Here is a 22,251-nt window from a genome sequence, read left to right on the forward strand (position 1 = left end):
AAAAAAAAAAAATTGAACAGATGTCTAAAAATTTTAAATCATGAGTTATTTGATTATTAAATAATCGGTCAAATCAGAATCAAATCTACACGCAAATCTATACGCTTCCTCCCTACGCATTTTTTTCTTATCTATTTTTTTCCTAGTTGTTTTTTCCGTTTTCTTGTACATTTTCACACTAAAATTAAACATTTTCTTAATAAGTTTAAGGGGAGAGAATCTCTTATCAATAATTTGAAATACTTCATATTCTTCTATATCAAAGATTTCTCCATTAATAACTTTTTTCTCATAAGATTTTTGCGTGCTCATTCCAGATCTTGATTGTGGACTACTACTCTGAATCCACAGATCATGTAAACCGAAGCAAGGTCCTTTGTTTTCATGCCAGATGATTGCTTCTTTTTTAGAAGTGACCCTGCTCAATATGGGAATTACTCCATTTGTTAATGAAAACAATGAAAATATAAAACTATTTGATGTTTTACATTTATGATCAATATAAGGTTTAGATGTTACTCTTTTACTTTTTTTATCTTTTACTGTCTTAATACTACGCCAATCTAACGGATTATAGCCACCAATTATCTCTCCCGAATTTCGAACTTTAATGATAATAACAGTTGGTCCCTTATTATCACAATATTCATGAAATTTATTAGCGTTAAATCCTTCCCAACTAGAACGATAAATAAGCTTAAATTTAAAAGGAATATCTTTTAAACGATAAGGCATTTCTTTTTTCTTATCAATCCAGCTTGCTATTATTGCTGCGTCTTTAGCATTAATTATTTTTGAGTCAAAAGGGTATACTGTTAATCTTAATGGTAAATTTTTTAATAAAGGTTTGGAATTAGGATCTGAAAAATATTGTAGGACATCATCAACAAGATCTTCTGGTAAAATATTTTTATAATTTTTTCTTAGTTCATTAAATTCTTTAGGAAACATTTGGGAAAATCGAATATGAGGAATACAATTATGCAAAGTTTTTTCTAGTTCCTTGAAATACATTGGTGACCATTCAGTTAAATCATCGTTCGAAATAGAATCGGTGTTTTCTATTCCCCATTCAATTAAATAATCCCAAATTTCAATTTCTTCTAGCTTAAGTTCATCACGTTTCAAAATCTGGATTAGATGTTCTTCTTCCATATTTAAAAATTCTTTTGATTTAAAAATAAATTTAGGATTCTTACACACTAATTCTATCGCAACTTGATATAATTTAGTTAAATGATCGTGTTTACATAATGTAATAAAATCTCTTGGAAGTTTCCAAGCCGATTCATTTTCAAGCAAACGTTTTTCGAGTTGTCGATAAATTTCAAGTAATTCAAGCTCATCAGATGCAATTAAAATATCAACAAGACTAATTTCGTTATTATCAACAGAAAATGTTCCTGAATAAATATGACTATTATATTATATTATATATAAAAAAAATAAATTTAGTTATTTGTGCGGTAATAAATTAATTAAAGTAAACTTACTTTATAAGAATTTCAAACACTGTAGGAGAAATATTAGGTTGATTGGAAATAAAAAATTCATCTTCTTTTCTTGCCCATTGTTCGGAAAATGCCTTTTTAAAATAAACTGATCTAGAGGACAAGATAAGAGAATGTGCCATAAATTCTTTAGAATTTGGTCCTTCCCCAACTTTAATTTTTACATCGCAATTGCTGGTATCCTTGCGTAAATTCGATATGTCATCGGATAAATTTTGAATATGCTCGTAATTCATTTTTTTTTTTGAAAAATAATTTTTTATAAGATCAAATACTGTATTTATTATAAAGTTAATGTAAATCATTTTTGCTTTTGTATACATATAGTTATAGGCGTTACCATTTTTGTTTAGATGACTTTTATAAATAGAATTACACAAGCAAAGCAACATGTTTTTTACAAAACCAGCTTTTTTATTAGTGAATATCTCCAGTCTATCGGCACGAGCTTTGAAATAAAATAGAATTTTCAACAAAACTACAAAACATCCAAAGTTCTTTCAAAATGTAAATCAACAGTTGAACTTTATTAAAATGTAGCGAGGAAGCAGCAACACTTAGTATCAAAAGGATACCAAGACCTTAGGAAACAAAGTTCAATTGGCTTTGTGAGGCTTGGCAGAAAACAAAGAACTCCCGTTTAATCTTTCAAAAAAGGAAACGAAGCTCAAACAAAAGGAACAAATAATCTCTCAGAAAGGAAAGAAAATAATTGATTTAAATTTAGAAATCTGAAGAAAAAAAGGGGCTATCTTTGATGGTATTAAAAAAGGAATAATAATTGGGAAGTTCGGATGATGATCATGTCCAACTCAATCAACATCTACGGTGACTAATGATCAGGTCACGACAGTCACGTCCTCACGTGAAGAAAATAAAAATCAAGAAACAATTTAAATATCAAACAGTAAGAGCGTACTGTAAATACATTTGAAACATAAATTAGAAAAAAAACTTTTTGGATGGGCATTGGAGTACAACTCTCAGTTTTGATAAAATGATGCTTATGTGTCGGTGGTTCCCCGGTTCTGCATTTATTACAAATACACGCACGAAAGAGAAAAGCGGCAAGCAATAAAAATTTGTTAGTTAGATGGGTCACAAAATGTAGAGTTAATTTTATTAAAGTAATATGAAAATTATTTGCTAGGTCTGTTCAAATTGTAATTTGACATAAAACTTAGTTTACCTTTGAAAATAACGTTAAACTTTGCAATCTAAAATAACACTGGGAAGGACTCTGTTGTTACTAATAAGTATTTTCAGTTAAATACTCCAGCTAAATAAATAAAAATAATAATATTTGGTGTGAAGTTGCAGTTTTCGGTGAGGGACTGCTATTATACTTCTTTTATACTTAGTATTGAATCGCCAGTAATCTATATTTTTATCGACAAGGCGCAGTTTCAATTTCTTTCAAGTAATTGCGTACATATCAATCTTATTATTGTGGAGATTTGATAAAATAATTTGCTCTTTGCTGAAAAAATATTAATATTTATAGAGAAGAAATGCATTATTACATGTCATCACCACCGGTTAATGAAACTATAATTGGATATTTTTTTATTACTAGATTCACAATTATACATTAAATTTGAGATTTTATTAGAATTATGTATAATATTAAAATTGATCATTAATAGTCGTAAATATTGAAAATATTAAAATTTTCTTTATATCATAAAACGTAGGACATGATGAAATTAAAATACGTATTTTATTTTAAAAATTATTCGCTTAAAATCTTTTATAACAGTGTTTTATTTTATATTGAATGTAAAAAATTAAAAATTACTAACTATTGATACTTACATAAAGTATTAGATCAAACTAGTGATGAAATATACTTCAACCAGTGGCGCGCGGAAGCATAGGAAATGCAACGAGGAAGAAGTGCACCAGATAGCGCTCTGGACTTGCAAGGTTCTTTGGTTAGGGACCATTGAGGAATCGCTACCTTCCTTATGTTAAGAATCTTTACTCGCAAACTTCCTTTGTATGTTACAGAAATCCAAGAGAAAAGTAGCTCCTGCTGTTGGTAAATATCTTATTTTTTTGTCTTTCTCTTTCATAGTTGCACATAATATCAAATACTAATTTTATGCTGCTTCTTATCATTATCATCAAACCCGTCCAAAAAATATTCAAGCTACCGGTAAGTGAATCGTAATAACATATTTCATCTCCCAAAACATGCAATCGAAATAGCGAAGGAACAGACGGAACATGGATTTTATCAGAAATTTAAAGAACTTAGTAAGAATTTCAGATGATGATATAAAGAAGTCTTCCTTTAGAAGATACAGAAAGAACCATTTGAAATCGAAAGAAAACAAGAAGGCGTTGACGTGGATTTTGAATCAAGACTTAAAGAAGAAAACGAATATTTGATAACAGTTATAAACTTGTTAATCAATGGTCAGATAGGTTCGATAGAGAAAAATTTCAAAAAATTAATTGATATAAATAGAATTAGAAAAATTTTAGAAACAAAAAAATATGCTAAATGACATTGTAATTTTATTATTTCAAAGTTTCCATATTTATATATTTTTCTATAATTATATTCGGATTACGCCACTTAAATCGAATATACTGTAACAGATGTGATATGAAAGATAATAAGAGTAATTAATAGATTATAGATTTTGATTATAGAAGAAAATCCACACGATGCATCTTCTTTCAAATTAACAACCAGCAAGTAGGTGGTACTCAAAATTTCACCGCAGAAGAAAAAAAATGATAGATTTATAACAAATGGAATAATTTCTTTTATTTCATCTTTTCTTTCTTGAGCTTTACTTTCAGAAGCTTGGCTCTTTTATGTAACTGGAATTTTAGCCGTTTGTCCTTTTGGAAGCTTCAGGTCTTTTACGCACCCAGGCTTTTATCTGCTTGTCCGTGGGCTTTTATTTACAGCCCCAAGCTTATCCTATATTCACTAAAATACTTCAAACCCAAAAGTTAAGCCGGATATTAAGCCAGAAGTTAAACTGGAAGTTATACCAGCACGTAAACCAGTTCTTATAAATATTGACGATATTCAGAAACAGTTTCTAAAAAAATTCGAAGGAAGATATGATAAATATTGCTGCACAAAGTTTGAGTAGAATTAGATTATAAATAGGATCTCATGACAAATATAAAATACTGATTCGAATTTTATTACTTTTGATTTTTTCTACATAATGTTATCTTCATGTGTTTCGTCGATAAGAAAAATTTCTTTTGATTAACTGAATCGTAAACGCCATCAGTTGGCAGGTATACTGTATACAAATTAAATTAGCTGATTATAGTTTGTTTGTCGTAGATTCTTAATTTTTTTTCTTTTTTTCTTTTTTTTTTGACTTGGACATTGTATGTTACGAATGCCCGCATTTCTCTAAATAAAAATTGAATTTCACTTTTAAAAAAAATTGATTATAATTTAGTTCGGGTTTATAATCAACGGGGGACAACATAATAAGTAAAATAAGTGATTTAAATTCCTCAATTAATTATCCTCCCTCCTATTTACTAGAATCAGTCGGAAATTGATCGTGTAAAGAGCTTTTTTTATGACTTTTATCGTTGATTTACTGGGAATTAGTAAGTAAAGTAATCTATGACTATCAAAAGCTTATTTACATAAACAATAATGGGAACTTAGTATTATCATTTACAAACCTTAGATTTATTTAAATTCTCATGAAGATTCAAGTATTAATTTACCAATTATTTTATCTTTAACTGAAAAGTTTATTCAAATTTATTTGTCAAACGTATATAAAAAAAAATTTACAAAAATAAAGTATATAAACTAATAATATTCTATTAATCATATATCTTTTGCTTTAAATAAATAATACAAAAATAAATTTCGAATAGCTTAAAGATCTAGTTTATTACAAATATATATGATAATAGCAGTAATAGCAGCAATAATAACAACAACCAAAATTTTAGTTAAGAAACTAGCCATAATAAACTTGTATATGATAAATGCCAAAAGTGCCAAAGCGCCTAAAATACTTAAACCAATGAACAGTTTCTCATATGTTTCTCTTTCTATATTACTAATGAAACGTATGATTGACTGAATAGTTCTTCTCGTAAGTTGAAAAGTTCCCTTAATTATTCTCCCAGTAAAATTACATGCTTTCTTAAAAAGTTTAAGAGGAGAGAATCTATTATCTATAATTTGGAATACTTCAAATTCTTCTATATCAAAGGTTTTGCTATCAATAATTTTATTTTCGTAAGATTTTTGTTTGCTCTTACCAGATCTTAAATTACGATTGATCCACAAATCTTGTAAACCAAAGCACGGTCCTTTGTTTTTACACCAGATGATTGCTTCTTTTTTAGATTTAACTTGACTTAATTTAGGAATTACTCCATTTGATAATGAAGATAATGAAAATATAAAACTATTTGATGTTTTACATTTATGATCAAAATAAAAATCACGATTGTTATGCGGTATACTTTCATTTTCTTTCATACTACGCCAATCTAACGGATTATATCCACCAATTATCTCTCCTGAATTTCGAACTTTAATGATAACAACAGTTGGCCCTTTATTATCACAACATTCATGAAATCTATCAATGCTAAAATTTTCAAGACTAGCACGATAAATAAGCTCAAATTTAATAGGCATATCATTTAAACGATAAGGAATTCCTTTTTTCTTATCAATCCAGCTTGCTATTGTTGTTGCATCTTGAGCACTAATTATTTTGGAATCAAGAGGATATGCTGATACTCTTAATGGTAAATTTTTTAATGATTGTTTAGTATTAGGATCTGTAAAATATTGCAGGACATCATCAACAAGATCTTCTGATAGAATATTTTTATATTGTTTTCTAACTATTTCGAATACTTTAGGAGACATTTGGGAAAATCGAATGTAAGGAATACAATTATGCAAAGTTTTTTCTAGCTCTTCGAAATCCGTTAGCGTCCACTTATTCGAATCTTCATCTAATATAGAATCAGTATTTTCGATTCCCCATTTAATTAGATATTCCCAAATTTCGATTTCTTCTAGTTTAAGATCATCACGGTTTAAAAGTTGAATTAAATGTTCCTCTTTCATTTCCAAGAATTCTTTTGAATCAAAAATAACTTTAGCATTTCTACATACTAATCCTATTGCAACTTCGTATAACCCAGCGAAACGATCATCTTCACGAAATTGAAAAATTGTAATAAAATCCTTTGGGATTTTCCAAGCCGACTCATGTTCAAGTAAACGTTTTTCGAGATGTTGATAAATTTCAAGAAAACCAAGTTTGTCGGACGCAATTAAAATATCAACAAAACTAATTTCATTATTTTCATTATTGTCAACAGAAAATTTTCCTGAATAAATAAGACTAAATATATATTTAAATTTAAATTTAGTCTTGTGCAAAAATAAATTAATTATTAAATTTTTATAACTGGCGATAATAAACTTACTTTAAAAGAACTTCAAACACTATAGGAGAAATATCAGGTTGATTAGAAATAAAAAATCCATCTTCTTTACTTGCCCATTGTGGAGAAAATGCTGTTTTAAAATAATTTGACCTAGTAGATAAAATAAGAGAATGTGCCTTAAATTCTTTAATATTTGGTTCTCTTCCAACTAAAATTTTTACATCGCAATTGCTGGTATCCTTGCGTAAATTCGATATGTCATCGGATAAATTTTGAATATGCTCGTAATTCATTTTTTCGAATTTTTATCGGACACCAACCCTTAGAAGGAATAAAATGTAAAAAATAATTAACCAGAGCTTCGGTTTTAAATTGAAAAAGATTAGGCGTAGTTTTTGTTTTATCAAAAAGAATTTTCATTTGCCTTTTGTATAACGTATATGGTATATTGGCGTGACCATATATGTTTAGACTTAAAATTCTATAATAAAACACATCTTTGATGTAGATGATAATCCGGTGATTTGTAACATAGGTTAGGTATGACAAATTCTTGTTACCATTCATATTATTAAATGAACTCCGGATTTCCTCCTTTATATACTGCACGTAGTGCCGCATTAGACTATTATATAGTTTAAATCATCCAATAATAATATTATCGGTTTAACGGGACCGTTCATAATAAACTCCCGTTACTATCCAATAATTTTATTATTATGCTAATATGAGATAACCGACCTATAAAATAACAATTATGTAAAATCTGCATGAACTGATAATAATTATTATCATTTACAAAATCTCATATTATTTAAAAAAAAATACGAGTTTTTTCGATTTACGTTTGATTCAATAATTAGTGGAAGAATATTTTTCAAACTGCTAAATGTGTTATCGGGTAATTAATATTTTAGAATATATTGATTTTATGGATTTTTTAATTATTTTGTATTTTCTATCTCAATTCTCCTACTAGTAATCTGTCTTATAAACAATTCCAGATGAGATCGCTTCTTTTTAGATTTGAATTTGGCTTAATACAAGAATTAAAAACCATAATATTAATAAAAATAATGAAAATATAAAATTATGCAATATTTACGATCAAAAATATATCAATTATAATTTAGTTATATTATTTAATACGACTACGTCAATCTAACGGTCCCTCGAACTATTTAATTTAATGTTCTGATTTAGTTTGGAAATTGAATTAATATGTCTCCGAATTTTCAGATTCTGCATATCAATTATAAAGCATATTTGAAAAATTAGGAAGTCGATGTTAAGAAGTTATAATAAAGTTCTTGGAAATTTATTCGCTGTTTAAATGTTTTCAAGTTGTACATTGGTGATCCAAGATCCCAAATCATAGCTGTTAAATCTTCGGAATGGCGAAATCATGTGGATATTTCCCCTGCTATCCTTAATTTGCCAGGTTACAAAAACGAGAAGGTCCTGATTAACATGAATAACAAGAGAAAGCTCCATTAGTACCATGCTGGGGCTGATGAAGAAAGCTGTTGTATTTTCTAATTTATTAGTATATTTATGTTATATTATTAAAATTTAGCAATCACACATGATGAAACAGTAGTGTGATGATGTAATCGTGATATTAATATTAGTAGAAGGATTGCGAATTAAGATAGTAAACTGGAAGTTAATAGGAATGGACAAAATTAAAAAAAAAATGTTATTACTTACAGCCACGTGATATTGCGGTTAATTAATTTGGTCGATTAATTATAAAATTCACAAAAAGAGTTTTTTTTTTAATAATCATGTAAAGTTATTATATTATAATTACTGAGTATTAATAGTAAATAATAATAGTGTCGTGATTTCATCTGATATTATAATAAAAATTTAACGTCTCCTCGTCTCCTTCGATTCTTATACTTTAAATCGATTAATCATGACTTATCAATTTATCGATCAAGAAATTTGGGTTTGATCATGTGGATGAGTTAACTATTTTCTTTCTTGGATCTTGTGTCTGGCTGATATCTTTGTGCTCCATCTTTTGTGTGACATTGCTGAGAAGGATAGTAGAAGTCAAAAAAGAACATGAGCGTTTGTATTGGTTGTCGAGTTGTTCATACGTGATTTGAGATTATAGTATGTTCAATTAGTAAAAAAAATGTAGTGTTGATTGTAAAAAAATGTTCCTATAATGTGTTGAATTGTGGATAGGTACTACTTCTGGAAAGTTTCGTTTGATTGGAGATGAACAACGTGAAGTACGGCCGCAATTGAAAAAAATAAATAGTGTGTTCGGCCCTTTGATTCATGATTTATTTCAAGTTGCATACAATTGTTATTATTGTTATATTACGAACTTTGGATGGTAAACGGCCCACGAGACTAATTAGCACGCTAAAACTAAAAAGTTATCCATTTTACTGTAATTGGTATATACTGTTTTACCTTATCAGTTAAGGGTTCATACTTTTATATAAGCAGGATTACGTACGTTTATTATGTCCAATACTTCGCGTCACTAGATGTGATCATGTGATCATAAATTACGTAAACTATAAATATATCCTATAAGTGATTGCTGCGATACAAACTTTTCAACAAACTTTAGCAAATATGTCAGATTCTGACTATATTCCAAACAAAGAGAAACATACCGTAAAAACTACAAAACCGCGTAAACTAGCTAAACCAACGACTAAAGATTCTTTTTCAGATGAAGAAAGATATACTGTAAAGACTACAAAAACGCGTAAAATAACTAAACCATCGACTCTTAAAGACGCTTCGAATGTAATGGTAATAGATTCTTCAGACGAAGAGAAATATGGCGCAAAGGCTACAAAAACGCGTAAACCAACTAAAACAACGACCCTTAAAGAAACTTCTAATATAATGGTATTAGACTCCTCCTCAGACGAAGAAGACGATGAGAAATATACTGTAAACCCTACAAAATCGCGTCAACAACCTAAACAACCGACTCTCACGACCCCTAAAAACACTTTAAATGTATTAGATTCTGACTATTCTTCAGATGAGGAGGAATATACCGTAAAACCTACAAAATCGCGTCAACAACTTAAACAAACGACCCTCACGACACTTAAAGACACTTCAAATGTATTAGATTCTGACTACTCTTTAGATGAAGAGCAATATGCCGTAAAACCTACAAAATCGCGTCAACAACTTAAACAAACGACCCTCACGGCCTTTAAAGACACTTCAAATGTATTAGATTCTGACTATTCTCCGGATGAAGAGCAATATACCGCAAAACCTACAAAATCGCGTCAACAACTTAAGCAAACGACCCTCACGACCCTCACGACCCTTAAAGACACTTCAAATGTATTAGATTCTGACTATTCTCCGGATGAAGAGCAATATACCGCAAAACCTACAAAATCGCGTCAACAACTTAAGCAAACGACCCTCACGACCCTCACGACCCTTAAAGACACTTCAAATGTATTAGATTCTGACTATTCTCTAGATGAAGATGAATATACCATAAAACCTACGAAAATTCGTAAACCAACTGTTAAAAAAGCTTCTTCAAGTAAGGCTCCTTCTAGCAAAGCCTCTTCTAGTAAGACTTCTTCAAGCAAAGCTTCTTCAAGCAAAGTCACTTCTAGCGAAGCCTCCTATAACAAAGCTGCCTCCAACGAAACCTCTTCTAATAATGTCACTTCAGCTAATTCTTCATCAAATGGAGCTTCGACTCAATCAAAAAAACCAGTAGAAGAAGTTTATCAAAAGAAAACACAACTTGAACATATTTTATTAAGACCTGATACTTATGTTGGGTCAGTTCAAGCGTCAACTGAAAAATTATGGGTTTACGACTCGGATAAACGAACAATGGTCTACAGAGAAATTACTTATGTTCCAGGTTTATATAAAATTATAGATGAAATCTTAGTAAATGCTGCTGACAACAAAATTCGTGATCCCTCTATGGACACCATAAAAGTTGATATTGATGTGGAATCTGGCAAGATTTCTATATATAATAATGGTAATGGTATACCCATCGAAATTCACAAAGAAGAAAATGTGTACGTACCAGAACTTATATTTGGCCATCTTTTAACATCTTCTAATTATAATGATAATGAAAAGAAAGTTACTGGGGGTCGAAATGGTTATGGCGCCAAATTGACTAACATTTTTAGCACAGAATTTATTGTTGAAACTGTTGATAGTTCTGCAGGCAAAAAATATCGCCAAGTATTCAAAGATAACATGTCTGTAAAGGAACCTCCAAAGATTTCATCTTACTCAAAAAAAGAGGAATATACGATGATCACTTTCAAGCCAGATTTTCAGAAATTTAATATGTTCAATGAGTTTGATAATGATATTGTAGCACTCTTGAAGAAACGTGTATATGATTTGGCTGGATGTGTAAGAAATGTTAAAGTCTTCTTGAATGGGGAAAGATTGAAAATTAAAAATTTTAAAGAATATTCCCAGATGTATTTGAGTGGAAACAACGATTTTGTCGATTTACAATCATCAATTATTTACGAAGAAGTAAATCAAAGATGGGAAATTGCATTTGTACCATCTCCTGAAGGAACATTTCAGCAAATTAGTTTCGTCAATAGTATTAGTACCTCTAAGGGAGGTACTCATGTTAATTACGTCGCAGACCAGATTGTAGAGAAATTTATGGCAGCAGTCACGAAAAAAGCTAAGGACGTAAAAAATATTAAAAAACATCAAATCAAAAATCATATGTGGCTTTTTATTAATTGTTTGATTGAAAACGCGACCTTCGATTCTCAAACAAAAGAATGTCTAACATTGAAAGCTTCATCGTTTGGTTCAAAATGTAATCCGAGCGAAACATACTTTAATAAATTACTTAAAAGCAACGTAATTGAAAGTATATTGGATGATGTCAAACACAAACAAAGCAAGGAACTAAAGAAAACCGATGGTAGAAAGACAGGTAGAATCATGGGTATTGCTAAACTGGATGATGCAAATAATGCCGGCGGTAAAAAATGTCAAGATTGTACTTTAATCCTTACTGAAGGCGATTCTGCAAAGGCTTTGGCAGTTGCCGGATTTTCTATAGTTGGTCGTGACAATTATGGAGTTTTCCCGCTTCGTGGGAAATTATTAAATGTTAGGGATGGTACACATAACCAGATTATGAATAATGCGGAAATACAACATATAAAACAAATTCTCGGACTGAAACAAGGAAAAGTGTATACTTCAACAGGAGAATTACGTTACGGTCATCTCATGATAATGACTGATCAAGATCACGATGGAAGCCATATAAAAGGATTAATTATCAACTTCTTGGATTATTTCTTTCCGTCATTGCTTAAAGTTCCAGGTTTCCTAATGGAATTCATAACGCCTATTGTAAAGTGTACAAGAGGTAACACTAAAAAATCGTTCTTTACTTTGCCGGAATTCGCTAGTTGGTTGGAAAATAATGATAACGGTAAAGGCTGGAAAATTAAGTATTACAAAGGTCTCGGTACGAGTACTGCTGAAGAAGCTAAAGAATATTTTAAAGATCTAAGAACACATAAAAAACCATTCAAAACAATTCAAGAAGGTGAACGTGAATTGATTGACATGGCTTTCAACAAGAAGAAAGCCGATGATCGGAAGGAATGGTTAAGAAATTATGAACCTGGAACTTACATGAATCACAATGTTAAAGAAATCACGATAACTGATTTTATAAACAAAGAATTGATATTATTCAGTCGAGCTGATAACGAAAGGTCTATACCGAGTGTCCTTGATGGTTTTAAACCTGGCCAAAGGAAAGTTCTTTACACTTGTATTAAGAATAAATATAAGAATGAAATAAAAGTCTCGGCATTAGCTGGTGCAGTTCTAGCTGATGCAGCATATCATCATGGTGATTCTAGTCTTCAAGGTACTATCATTGCAATGGCTCATGATTTTGTCGGTTCAAACAATATCAGCATTCTTCACGGAGTGGGTCAATTTGGTACAAGAAGTCAAGTAAGTTTTTATATTTTTTAAAAAATCTAAATATGAAATAATCTGATATTTTTAGTTATGTCACTATAATCACAACAGGGTGGTAAAGATGCAGCTAGTGCACGTTATATTAGCATTGCAGTTCCCAAATTGGCTAGAATGTTATTTCACCCTCAAGACGACGTTTTACTTACCTATTGTAACGATGATGGTCAAATCGTTGAACCTGAATGGTATTTACCTATTATACCCATGATTCTCGTTAATGGTTCAGAGGGTATCGGAACCGGTTAGTTTACAATTATTTTAATACAAAAGTTCTATTGTTATAGTTAATTAATATATTATTATTATTATTAGGTTGGAGTACATATATTCCAAATTATAATCCACAAGATATCGTCAATAACTTGAAACTAATGATTGATGGTAAAGAACCAGTTCCCATGCACCCTTGGTACCGTGGTTTTCGGGGTAGTACTGAACAGGCAGGCAAAGACAAATATAAAGTTAGCGGTATAATCGAGCTGGTAAATAACGGAACAGAAGTTAGGATTACCGAATTGCCTGTTCGTTCTTGGACACAAAATTATAAAGAACAACTGGAACAATGGATTTCGGGAACAGAAAAAGTACCCGCTTGGATAATTGTATGTTATATAATATAATACATAGATAATTCCTTATATGTAATATCTTTAAATTCTTAAATTTACATTTTATTAATTTATATATAATAACTTAGGGATACAAAGAGAATCACACGATAACTAACGTCGATTTTACGGTTCAATTAACCGAAGAAAAATTAAATAACGCTTTAGAAGAAGGACTTGAAAAGAAGTTCAAACTTAGTACTAACATAAACACTTCAAACATGGTATGCTTTGATGGAAAAGGAAGAATTAAAAAATATAGTTCAGCTGAAGAGATTCTCCTAGAGTTCTATGATTACAGACTAGAGTATTATTTTAAAAGAAAGGATCATATGCTGAAGGTATTAGAACTCGAAGTTAATCAACTCAGAAATAAGGCCAGATTTATTCAAATGAAGATAGAACATAAGCTCGAATTTGAAGGGTTTCGTAAAGCAGAAATCATTAAGTTACTCGAGTCTGAAGGGTTTGAAAGATTTAGAAATGCCAAGGAAGAGAAAAGTGATGATGAAGATCAAACCGACAATGGTGGTGATGGATATAATTATTTAATGAATACTAAATCCTGGAGTTTTTGTAAGGAAGAAGCACAAAAACTCATGGACAAAAAAACCGAGAAAGAAAAGGAACTTGCTATACTTCGAAAGAAATCTCCACAAGAAATTTGGGAAGAAGATCTAGATGTGTTTTTGGATGAATGGAACGTAAGTTATCAAAACTTTAAATATACATATTCTACATTCGTGAAGTAATATTACAACTAACTATTAACTTATTTTATAAAAAAAGGAATTATTAAACAGTGATCGCAAAAGATAGATAATATATTAGAAGTTATATGAAATTATAAAGTGTTATTGACCACTTTATTATGATTTCGCATACAGAATGATTTTTCGTTGGTATTATTATCAATTTCCAAAGATACAATTAATGATTTTCGGTTGATTAGAATTTCTTTCGATAAATAATTTCCTATTTTAAATCAAATTCATGTAATAAACTAAATTTTTAACAAATCATAACTATCTTTAATTATTACTTGATATAAATATCCGTTAACAATCGGCTAAATTTTGTCCATAAAAAGTACTGTTTCTATTATCTTTCATTATTCTTATTATACTGTATTACTACGTCGATTTTTATTAAGACTTTGGTAGCAATAAATTATTTTCTTTTAAAATAATATGAAAGCCAAAATAAAAAAGTCATCCAAAAACAAGAAACCTCAAAAACAACTGAATTCGATACAAGTAAACATGATAGAAATAATTTTACGAACTTCCTTGAAAATCACTCGGGACGTGATCCTTTATCAATAATATCTAATAACTTTTGCACACAAACAGATTTAAATTGCTAATTAATATTAATATCTTAATTATCTTATGGTAAATAGTTCATCCAAAACAGAATTAGTTAAAGTACTTTTTCTCCAGTATCACTAACAACCAATCAACAAACGCGAAATATAGATCATATCAGATATAGGTTAAATTTTGCAGTTTTGTCATTTTTTATTATCTCGCCGTTAACAAAATAAATTGTTCATGATAAGAATTTACTTATCATAGCAACAATAAAGAAGTTATAAAATTTAATATGGTAAAAAATTCCCGCTTATTATATTTTAAGAACGTGAACAACAAAATTATTATAATAGCTGGCATTACGATTTTTAGAAATATCAATATTAAATGCCAAATTACATGGAATGTCTATATTTTAACATCGTATACTAATTTAGAGCTACGCCGTCAATTATCTCCCCTGAATTGAACTTTGACGATAAAAAGCAGCTGGTTCTTTAATGTCGTATTTAACCTATAATGATTAAAGAATTTTCAGATTTTTCAATATCAATTCTAACACATATTAAAATGATAAAAGTTCTTTGGGAATTTACACGCTATTTTAAATGTTTCTGTACAGGTTGCATTCGAAGTGCAACGTTTATCCAATACAATGTATTTAATTAAATGATGTGGCTAAAAAAAAACTCTTCACCCACGAGAAAAAAAATTGTTGCGCAGTATTTTATTTTCACGTGTCTGTTATTTTAGAAAAAATTTGTACGACAGTTGATCTTTCTTACATTCCTCAATTTCTGACAAAAAATTCACTTCTTTTCGGTCAACTTGTGAATCTATTTTTTTTTCATAAGCAGCTAAATAACATGTCAATTGATAATATTGCTGTTATTATTATAAGTCTCTCCAGAGAGACTAAAAATTAGGGATGAAGAAGTGGAAAATTACGTAGATTTTGCAAAAAAAAAAAAATTATATATTGTTTAAATTTTTGAAAAGACTATCAAAGAAGTCTGTTTCTGGTATGTTTCTACGATTTATCTGTGCTATCTTACATCTCCAATAGTAATGAATAATTACTTATTCTTGTGCATTCCATTCCTGCTTCTTTTAGTCAAAAAACACATTAAAATTACTATAGAATAATTCGTTTCTGCTAAGTGAGTTAAAATAAAATTAGTCAACGCAAGTAATATGCAACCTGAATAATCATTTTGTGTTAAATATAAACTCACCACAATGATGAAATCTTGTTGAATGGTTTGGATGCTTCAAGAAAAGTGGTAGTTAATAGCCAATTCCTTAATTTTCCAAGGGCGCTTCTCAACTTATGGGTGCAGATGATCGAGGCTCTGAAATAACCATTCTGATCATTCATTCATACTTGTTAGAATTTTTATAATATTTATCATTGGCTATTTCCGGAAATCCGGGAACTGGAAACATATTTTAGGTTTTACTTACTTCTTTCTGCTTTAATTGCAAGAAGCACTTTTCCTTATAATAAGAAATAATACAGTAGATTATATGAAGAACTTAATGTCCAAGTATGTAAAATTAGCAATACCGTCACGAGATTAGAAAGTTTAGCTAGAGACGTTGGCGTGTTGTTCAACACTTGCCGATGCAAATTTGCAAAACAACACAAGACGGTTGTATACCTGTATACCACAAAATTCGACAGATTTCTGATTTTATTTAGCGATGACGTATTTTCTCCAATAAAAGGTATCATATTCATGATTTGTGGATTATCCGGAAAACAAAGAAGTTTGGTATATTGTGGATGGTGCAAAACCACATTTATGATTTTAATAATATCAAAACAATTGTAAGATTATGCCGGAATGGTCTTGGAAGAAATTGATAGAAGTACGTATAGAAATGTGCTTTCAAAGATCTTTCTAGAGAATGGTTCAGAAATTATGAGGGATTTACTGCTATTATCATGTGATTATTGATTAAAAATTAAAAAAGAAAAAAAAAAGGAGAAATTGGAGGACCTGAGTATCGATCTCAGTACCTCTCGCACAACAGGCCCGATAGGCTTGCTAAGCGAGCGCTCTACCATCTGAGCTAGACCCCCCAAGTTGGTTGTGTAGAAGCAAAATTTCACCCCTTTATAACCATATTTCTCGGTATACCTTATTTATGCTCACAATAATGGTCGGCAATATTTACCTTTTTATTCGGTCAACTCCCGAGTTTGCATCTGACTATGTCTCTAAAGGAGTAATAATAAATTCGCAAAGTTTTACAAGGATCAATTGCTGAATATTGCGAAAACGACTTGCTCATAATAGGAATAGATTATAAATTTTGTTAATTCTGAAACAAAACAGAAGGTTTCAAACGGAAGGCCCCAAAGCGAGTGGTCTTTAACAATACTGTACATAAAAAAAAAAATAAATTTAGGATTTCTATACATAGATTTTATTGCAGTCATACGAAATAGTGATATGAAAAATATCAATAAAATCCCATACAATGTCAGTACGGAAAAGAGAACTAATACCACCATGCAGAAGCCGCCTAGAGTTGTCGGAGATGATAAAACAATTGAAAGATTATCCTCATGATTCATTTCAAGCAAACATTTTTTAGTAATTAAAGCTCATCAGACGTAATTAAAATGAACAAGACTTTCGTAATTCTTGATAGAAATTGTACCTATTCGGGGATTACATATATAAACAAACAACAAATTTAATTGTCGTAGCTAAAAATTAATATTTTCCAACTCTTAGTTTTACATCGCCATTGTGATATCTTTAAATTAATCGTTAGATAAATTTTGAGTGAGCTCTAATTCATGTTGATTGATATTTCCGTATGATTTCAAGTGTAATAACTAGAAATAAGGCGCATTATTTAGATGAATATAAATTTGGAAACAAAAGAACAACCTTGCATAAAAAAAAAAATTCATATGATAGCATCATCAGAATACGCCCTATTATGGAAATATTTTCACAGAGATAAAAAGTCTTTATTAAATATAATTATCTAATGCATATACCGATCAAATGATAATAATGACAAAAATAACAATAAAGACAATTACTGAACAATTAGTATATCTAAAGTTATCAGATGATAATCTCTTTTCAATAATTTGAAATATTTCATATTCTTCTATTTCAAACCTTTCTATATCAATAATTTTCTTCTCATAAGAATGTCGTTTGCAGTCACCAGTATCACCATTAACAAATAAATCCTTCAAACCAAAACATGGTCCCATTTTTTTATTACAATAAATGGCTTCATTTTCAGAAGATATTCTGCTTAATATCGGAATGGCTCTATTGGTTATTGAAAATATAAAACTATTTGATGTTTTATATATAACATTTTTATCATAAGATAATAAATAACTCGTTTCATTATACTTATTAGTGTCATTCCAACCCAATGGATTATATCCACCAATTATCTCTCTTGAATCACGAACTTTAATTATTACAATGGTTGATCCCTTGTTATCACAATATTCATGGAATTTACAAACATCAAATCCTTCACGACTTGAACGATAAATTAATTTAAATTCGAAAGGTATTTCTTGAATACGATAAGGTTTTTCTTGTTTTCTATCAATCCAACTTGATATTAATGCCGCATCTTTCGCTTTAATAATATTTGAATCTAAAGGATAATTTGACGCTCTTAATGGTACTTCATTAAAAGGATGATCGGACTTTGAATCAAAGAAATAATTAATAATTTTGTCATCAAGTTTTTCAGGAATTACATTTCTAAATTGAGTTCGGGTTTGAATATAATCTTCAGGTGACATATGAAAGAAACGAATATGAGGAATACAATTTCGTAGTGTACTTTCTAATTTCATAAAATCTAATGGTAACCATCTAGATAAATCATCATCTAAAGTATAATCTGTATTTTCAATTCCCCATTTAATTAAATATTCCCAAATTTCAATCTCTTCTAATTTGAGATCATCACGTTTTAAAAGTTGAATCAAAATGTCCTCTTTAACTTTTAAAAAATATTTAGATTCAAAAAGAATTTTCGGATGGTTACATACCCAATCAAGGGAATATTTACTTAAATTAGGAAATTGATCATGTTGAAAACTAATAAAATCTTTTGGAAATTTCCATGCCAATTCATTTTGATGTAAATGGGTTTCAAGTTGTTCAACAACTTTTGGTAATCCGAAATCTTTTGCTGCGACAATAATATCAACAAGACTATTATTATTTATAGCAAGAATTCCGGTATAAATATATCTATATAAAATAATTACGTTAGTTAATAGCATGAAACAATTACAGATTAATATGTATAAATATTATATTAAAGTTATATTTACTTTAAAAGAACTTCAAATATTAAAGGTGAAACATTATCTTTCTTGAAAGTAATAATTCCATCTTCATATTCTGTTTCGCGAAATGCTCCATAAAAAATTTTTGTCCTAGAACATAAAATAATTGAGTGCGCCCTAAATTCTTTTTTTTGTGAATTTTGACTAATTTTAATTTTTACATTATAACCGACTGGATTTTTAAGTAAATTTGAAAAATCTCTAGAAATATGTGATGAATGATTGTAATTCATTTTTTGTAAATTTTTTCACAAACGAAAAATGTACGCAAATATTTATATATATATATATAATTTATAATTTGTATACAATATAATAATTTAAAAACTAAACTTGATTTTAAACCCGTTTAAACAATGCAATTTATGTCATATCGCGCATTTACTGCAGTAAGGTAGGCTGCACCTAGTTTTTCCCAATTCTATATAGTCAGACCTGATATATAATAATAACGATATTTCCCACTATTATGAGAGAACATATACCGATATTTTCCAATGATTTTCATATGGGTCCCAAACCATATAATTATATCGGAGTTTGACTGTGTAATAACGGTAGTTTATGAACTGCTAGATTTAACAGATAAAAATATAATTCGAAAAATTAACCAAAATAAAATCAACTTAAGATGAAAGTATGATTTTGACTCACTTCTACTATCAATAATTTGAAATACTTCATATTCTTCTATTTTAAAATTTTCTCTATTAATAATTTTCTTCTCGTAAGAACGTCGTTTACTTTTACCAACAATATTATTAAGTGGAGAATCATTCTGGATCCACAAATCTCGTAATCCAAAGCATGGTCCTTTATTTTTACACCAGATGATTGAAGAGACTCGACTTAATGTAGGAATCGCTCGATTTGTTAGTGAAAATATAAAACTATTTGATGTTTTACATTCATATTCATTATAAAAGTCATGATTATATTTAGCACTACGCCAATCCAATTGATTATAACCGCCAATTATTTCATTCGTATCTTGAACCTTAATGATGACAACAGTTGGTCCCTTATTATCACAACAATCATGAAAGTTTTTAACATCAGATCCTTCCCGACTAGCACGGCTAGCACGATAAATAAGCTTAAATTCATAAGGTAAATCGTTAAAATGATATGGTTCTCCTTGCTTCTTATCAATCCAACTTGCTATAAAAGCAGCATCTTTAGCATTTATAATCTTAGATTCCAAAGGATACGCTAATATTCTTAATGGCAAAACATTATTTGAAGGTTCAGGATTAGGAGGGTTAGGAGGGTTAGGAGGGTTAAGATTTAAGAAATATAGAATAATTTCATCATCGAGTCCTTGTGGAAGAATATTCTTAAAATCAGTTCTAACTTTTTTGTAATCGTTAGAGGACATTTGAAAGAAACGAACATGAGGAAGACAATTATGAAGAGTTTTTTCTAAATCCATAAATTTCATTGGCGCCCATTTAGTTAAATCGTCATCTAAAATAGAATCGGTATTTTTGATTCCCCAATTAATTACATATTTCCATATTTCAATTTCTTTTAATTCAAGGTAATCGCATTTTAGAAGTTGAATAAGTATAGTTTCATCCATTCTTAAGAAATCTTCTGATTCAAAAATAATTTTAGGATTTCTACAAATGAATCCTAATGCAAAATTATATAATTTAGGAAATTGTTTCTGTTGATGAATTTTAATAAAATCTTTCGGAAATTGCCAATCAGATTCATTTTGAAGTAATTGTTTTTCGAGTTGTTGAACAATGTCACGTAATTCAAGTTCATCTGCTGCGATAATAACATCCACAAGGTTAAGTTTATTAACTTTATTATCAAAAGAAATTAATCCCGTATAGATATATCTAATTATAAAATTGAAATAAATAAATTTATACATGATTAAATTTATAATTCATACATACTAATCACCTTTTAATAATATTAAAACTTACTTTAAAAGAATTTCAAATATCGAAGGTGATATATTAGGTTGTTTGAAAATAATAGGTTTTTCTTCGCTATTTGCCCAATAATTTAAAAATGCTTTTTGAAAATAATTTGACCTAGCGGATAAGATGATAGAATGTGCTTCAAATTCTCTAACATTTGGTGTTCTGCCAACTTCAATTTTCACATTATAATCTTCGGAATTTTCAAATAAATTTAAAAAATCTTCAAGTAAATCCGATGTGTGATCGTATTCCATTTTTTATAATTGCTTGAATTAAAGCGAGCTGAAAAAAAAAATTCTAATAATAAGATAATATACAAGAAAAAAATTCTTTAAAAGATATGAGGGGTGCATATAATCTTTATTACGTTTTCTGAAGATGATCATTCCTTTTAGCTTCTACGGTTGAATCGAGGTTGTGGTTGGCTCTGATACAATTGTATCGCTCTCTTATTAATTGCATTTACAACATGTGAAGTTATGTCAACTTGTTTTCAAACAGGTAAATATAATGCACGAGAATATGAATGAAAACGAAATCGAATGCAAAATTTCATTTGGCGTAACTTTTAAAATGTATCACGTGCTCTAAATTTATGGAGTGTGGTGTATTAGTTACTGCGTCATAGATTAATAAGCAACTGCGCCATATGGTAATATCTATGTCAATTTCACGGAGTCGCAGGAATATCCCGATTTAGAAAAACTAGATATAATTAAAGATTGGAAGATTAGGAGATTAGATTTAATATGTACTGGAATTATTCTTAACGAATCTTTTTAATCCTATTTTGACAATAAATTTCAAAAAAAAAAACTCAATAAAATTAACAAAATTTTTTTTTTTTTGTTTATATCAAATATATCAAATTTATCGAATTTAACCCAAATACAATAACATTAATAAAACTGAATGTCGATCGTTTGGTGATTCATAAATACACTATATAAGGTGTGAGATTTTTCATTTCATGACCATTTTTTTTTTATACATTTGCATAAAATGGACCGATTAAGAACACCATCGTTACCATTACCAATAAATCCATCTTCATTTTTATTGCACACACTGCTTCCAATATTT

At 29.3% G+C, this 22,251-nt stretch overlaps 5 protein-coding genes across 5 annotated transcripts; 1 reads left to right on the forward strand and 4 right to left on the reverse strand.

Moving 5' to 3' along the window:
* Window positions 1-45: 45 nt before the first annotated feature.
* On the reverse strand, window positions 46-1,716 carry OCT59_004475 (uncharacterized protein; the record flags this gene model as incomplete). The annotated part of the gene is made up of 2 exons (XM_066148296.1): window positions 46-1,417; window positions 1,676-1,716. 2 exons carry the CDS (start codon window positions 1,714-1,716, stop codon window positions 46-48), a joined length of 1,413 nt encoding a protein of 470 aa, XP_065996913.1.
* A 3,531-nt stretch (window positions 1,717-5,247) lies between these two features.
* Window positions 5,248-7,194, reverse strand: OCT59_004476 (uncharacterized protein; the record flags this gene model as incomplete). Its single annotated transcript, XM_066148297.1, has 3 exons — window positions 5,248-6,886; window positions 6,972-7,082; window positions 7,154-7,194. 3 exons carry the CDS (start codon window positions 7,192-7,194, stop codon window positions 5,389-5,391), a joined length of 1,650 nt encoding a protein of 549 aa, XP_065996914.1. The 3' UTR covers window positions 5,248-5,388.
* A 2,323-nt stretch (window positions 7,195-9,517) lies between these two features.
* On the forward strand, window positions 9,518-14,579 carry OCT59_004477 (uncharacterized protein). Its single transcript, XM_025317402.2, has 5 exons — window positions 9,518-12,926; window positions 13,005-13,194; window positions 13,266-13,555; window positions 13,651-14,265; window positions 14,351-14,579. The coding sequence occupies exons 1-5, from the start codon at window positions 9,534-9,536 to the stop codon at window positions 14,378-14,380; spliced, it is 4,518 nt and encodes a 1,505-aa protein (XP_025178388.2). The 5' UTR covers window positions 9,518-9,533; the 3' UTR covers window positions 14,381-14,579.
* A 3,317-nt stretch (window positions 14,580-17,896) lies between these two features.
* OCT59_004478 (uncharacterized protein) lies at window positions 17,897-19,461 on the reverse strand (the record flags this gene model as incomplete). The annotated part of the gene is made up of 3 exons (XM_066148298.1): window positions 17,897-18,574; window positions 18,926-19,130; window positions 19,214-19,461. The coding sequence occupies 3 exons, from the start codon at window positions 19,459-19,461 to the stop codon at window positions 17,897-17,899; spliced, it is 1,131 nt and encodes a 376-aa protein (XP_065996915.1).
* Window positions 19,462-19,756: 295 nt separating this feature from the next.
* Window positions 19,757-21,422, reverse strand: OCT59_004479 (uncharacterized protein; the record flags this gene model as incomplete). Its single annotated transcript, XM_066148299.1, has 3 exons — window positions 19,757-19,800; window positions 19,883-21,078; window positions 21,280-21,422. The coding sequence occupies 3 exons, from the start codon at window positions 21,420-21,422 to the stop codon at window positions 19,757-19,759; spliced, it is 1,383 nt and encodes a 460-aa protein (XP_065996916.1).
* Window positions 21,423-22,251: the final 829 nt, after the last annotated feature.

Source organism: Rhizophagus irregularis, chromosome 12 (genome assembly GCF_026210795.1).
Source record: "Rhizophagus irregularis chromosome 12, complete sequence".
Taxonomy (NCBI): Eukaryota; Fungi; Glomeromycota; class Glomeromycetes; order Glomerales; family Glomeraceae; genus Rhizophagus; species Rhizophagus irregularis.

What these genes read in the sequence shown, in the direction of transcription:
- OCT59_004477 (XM_025317402.2), top strand. Translation starts at nt 9,534, where the DNA reads ATGTCAGATTCTGACTATATTCCAAACAAAGAGAAACATACCGTAAAA. An exon ending in TTCAGAGGGTATCGGAACCG is followed by an intron (nt 13,195 to 13,265) that starts GTTAGTTTACAA and finishes TATTATTATTAG; the next exon opens with GTTGGAGTACATATATTCCA. An exon ending in AAGTACCCGCTTGGATAATT is followed by an intron (nt 13,556 to 13,650) that starts GTATGTTATATA and finishes ATAATAACTTAG; the next exon opens with GGATACAAAGAGAATCACAC.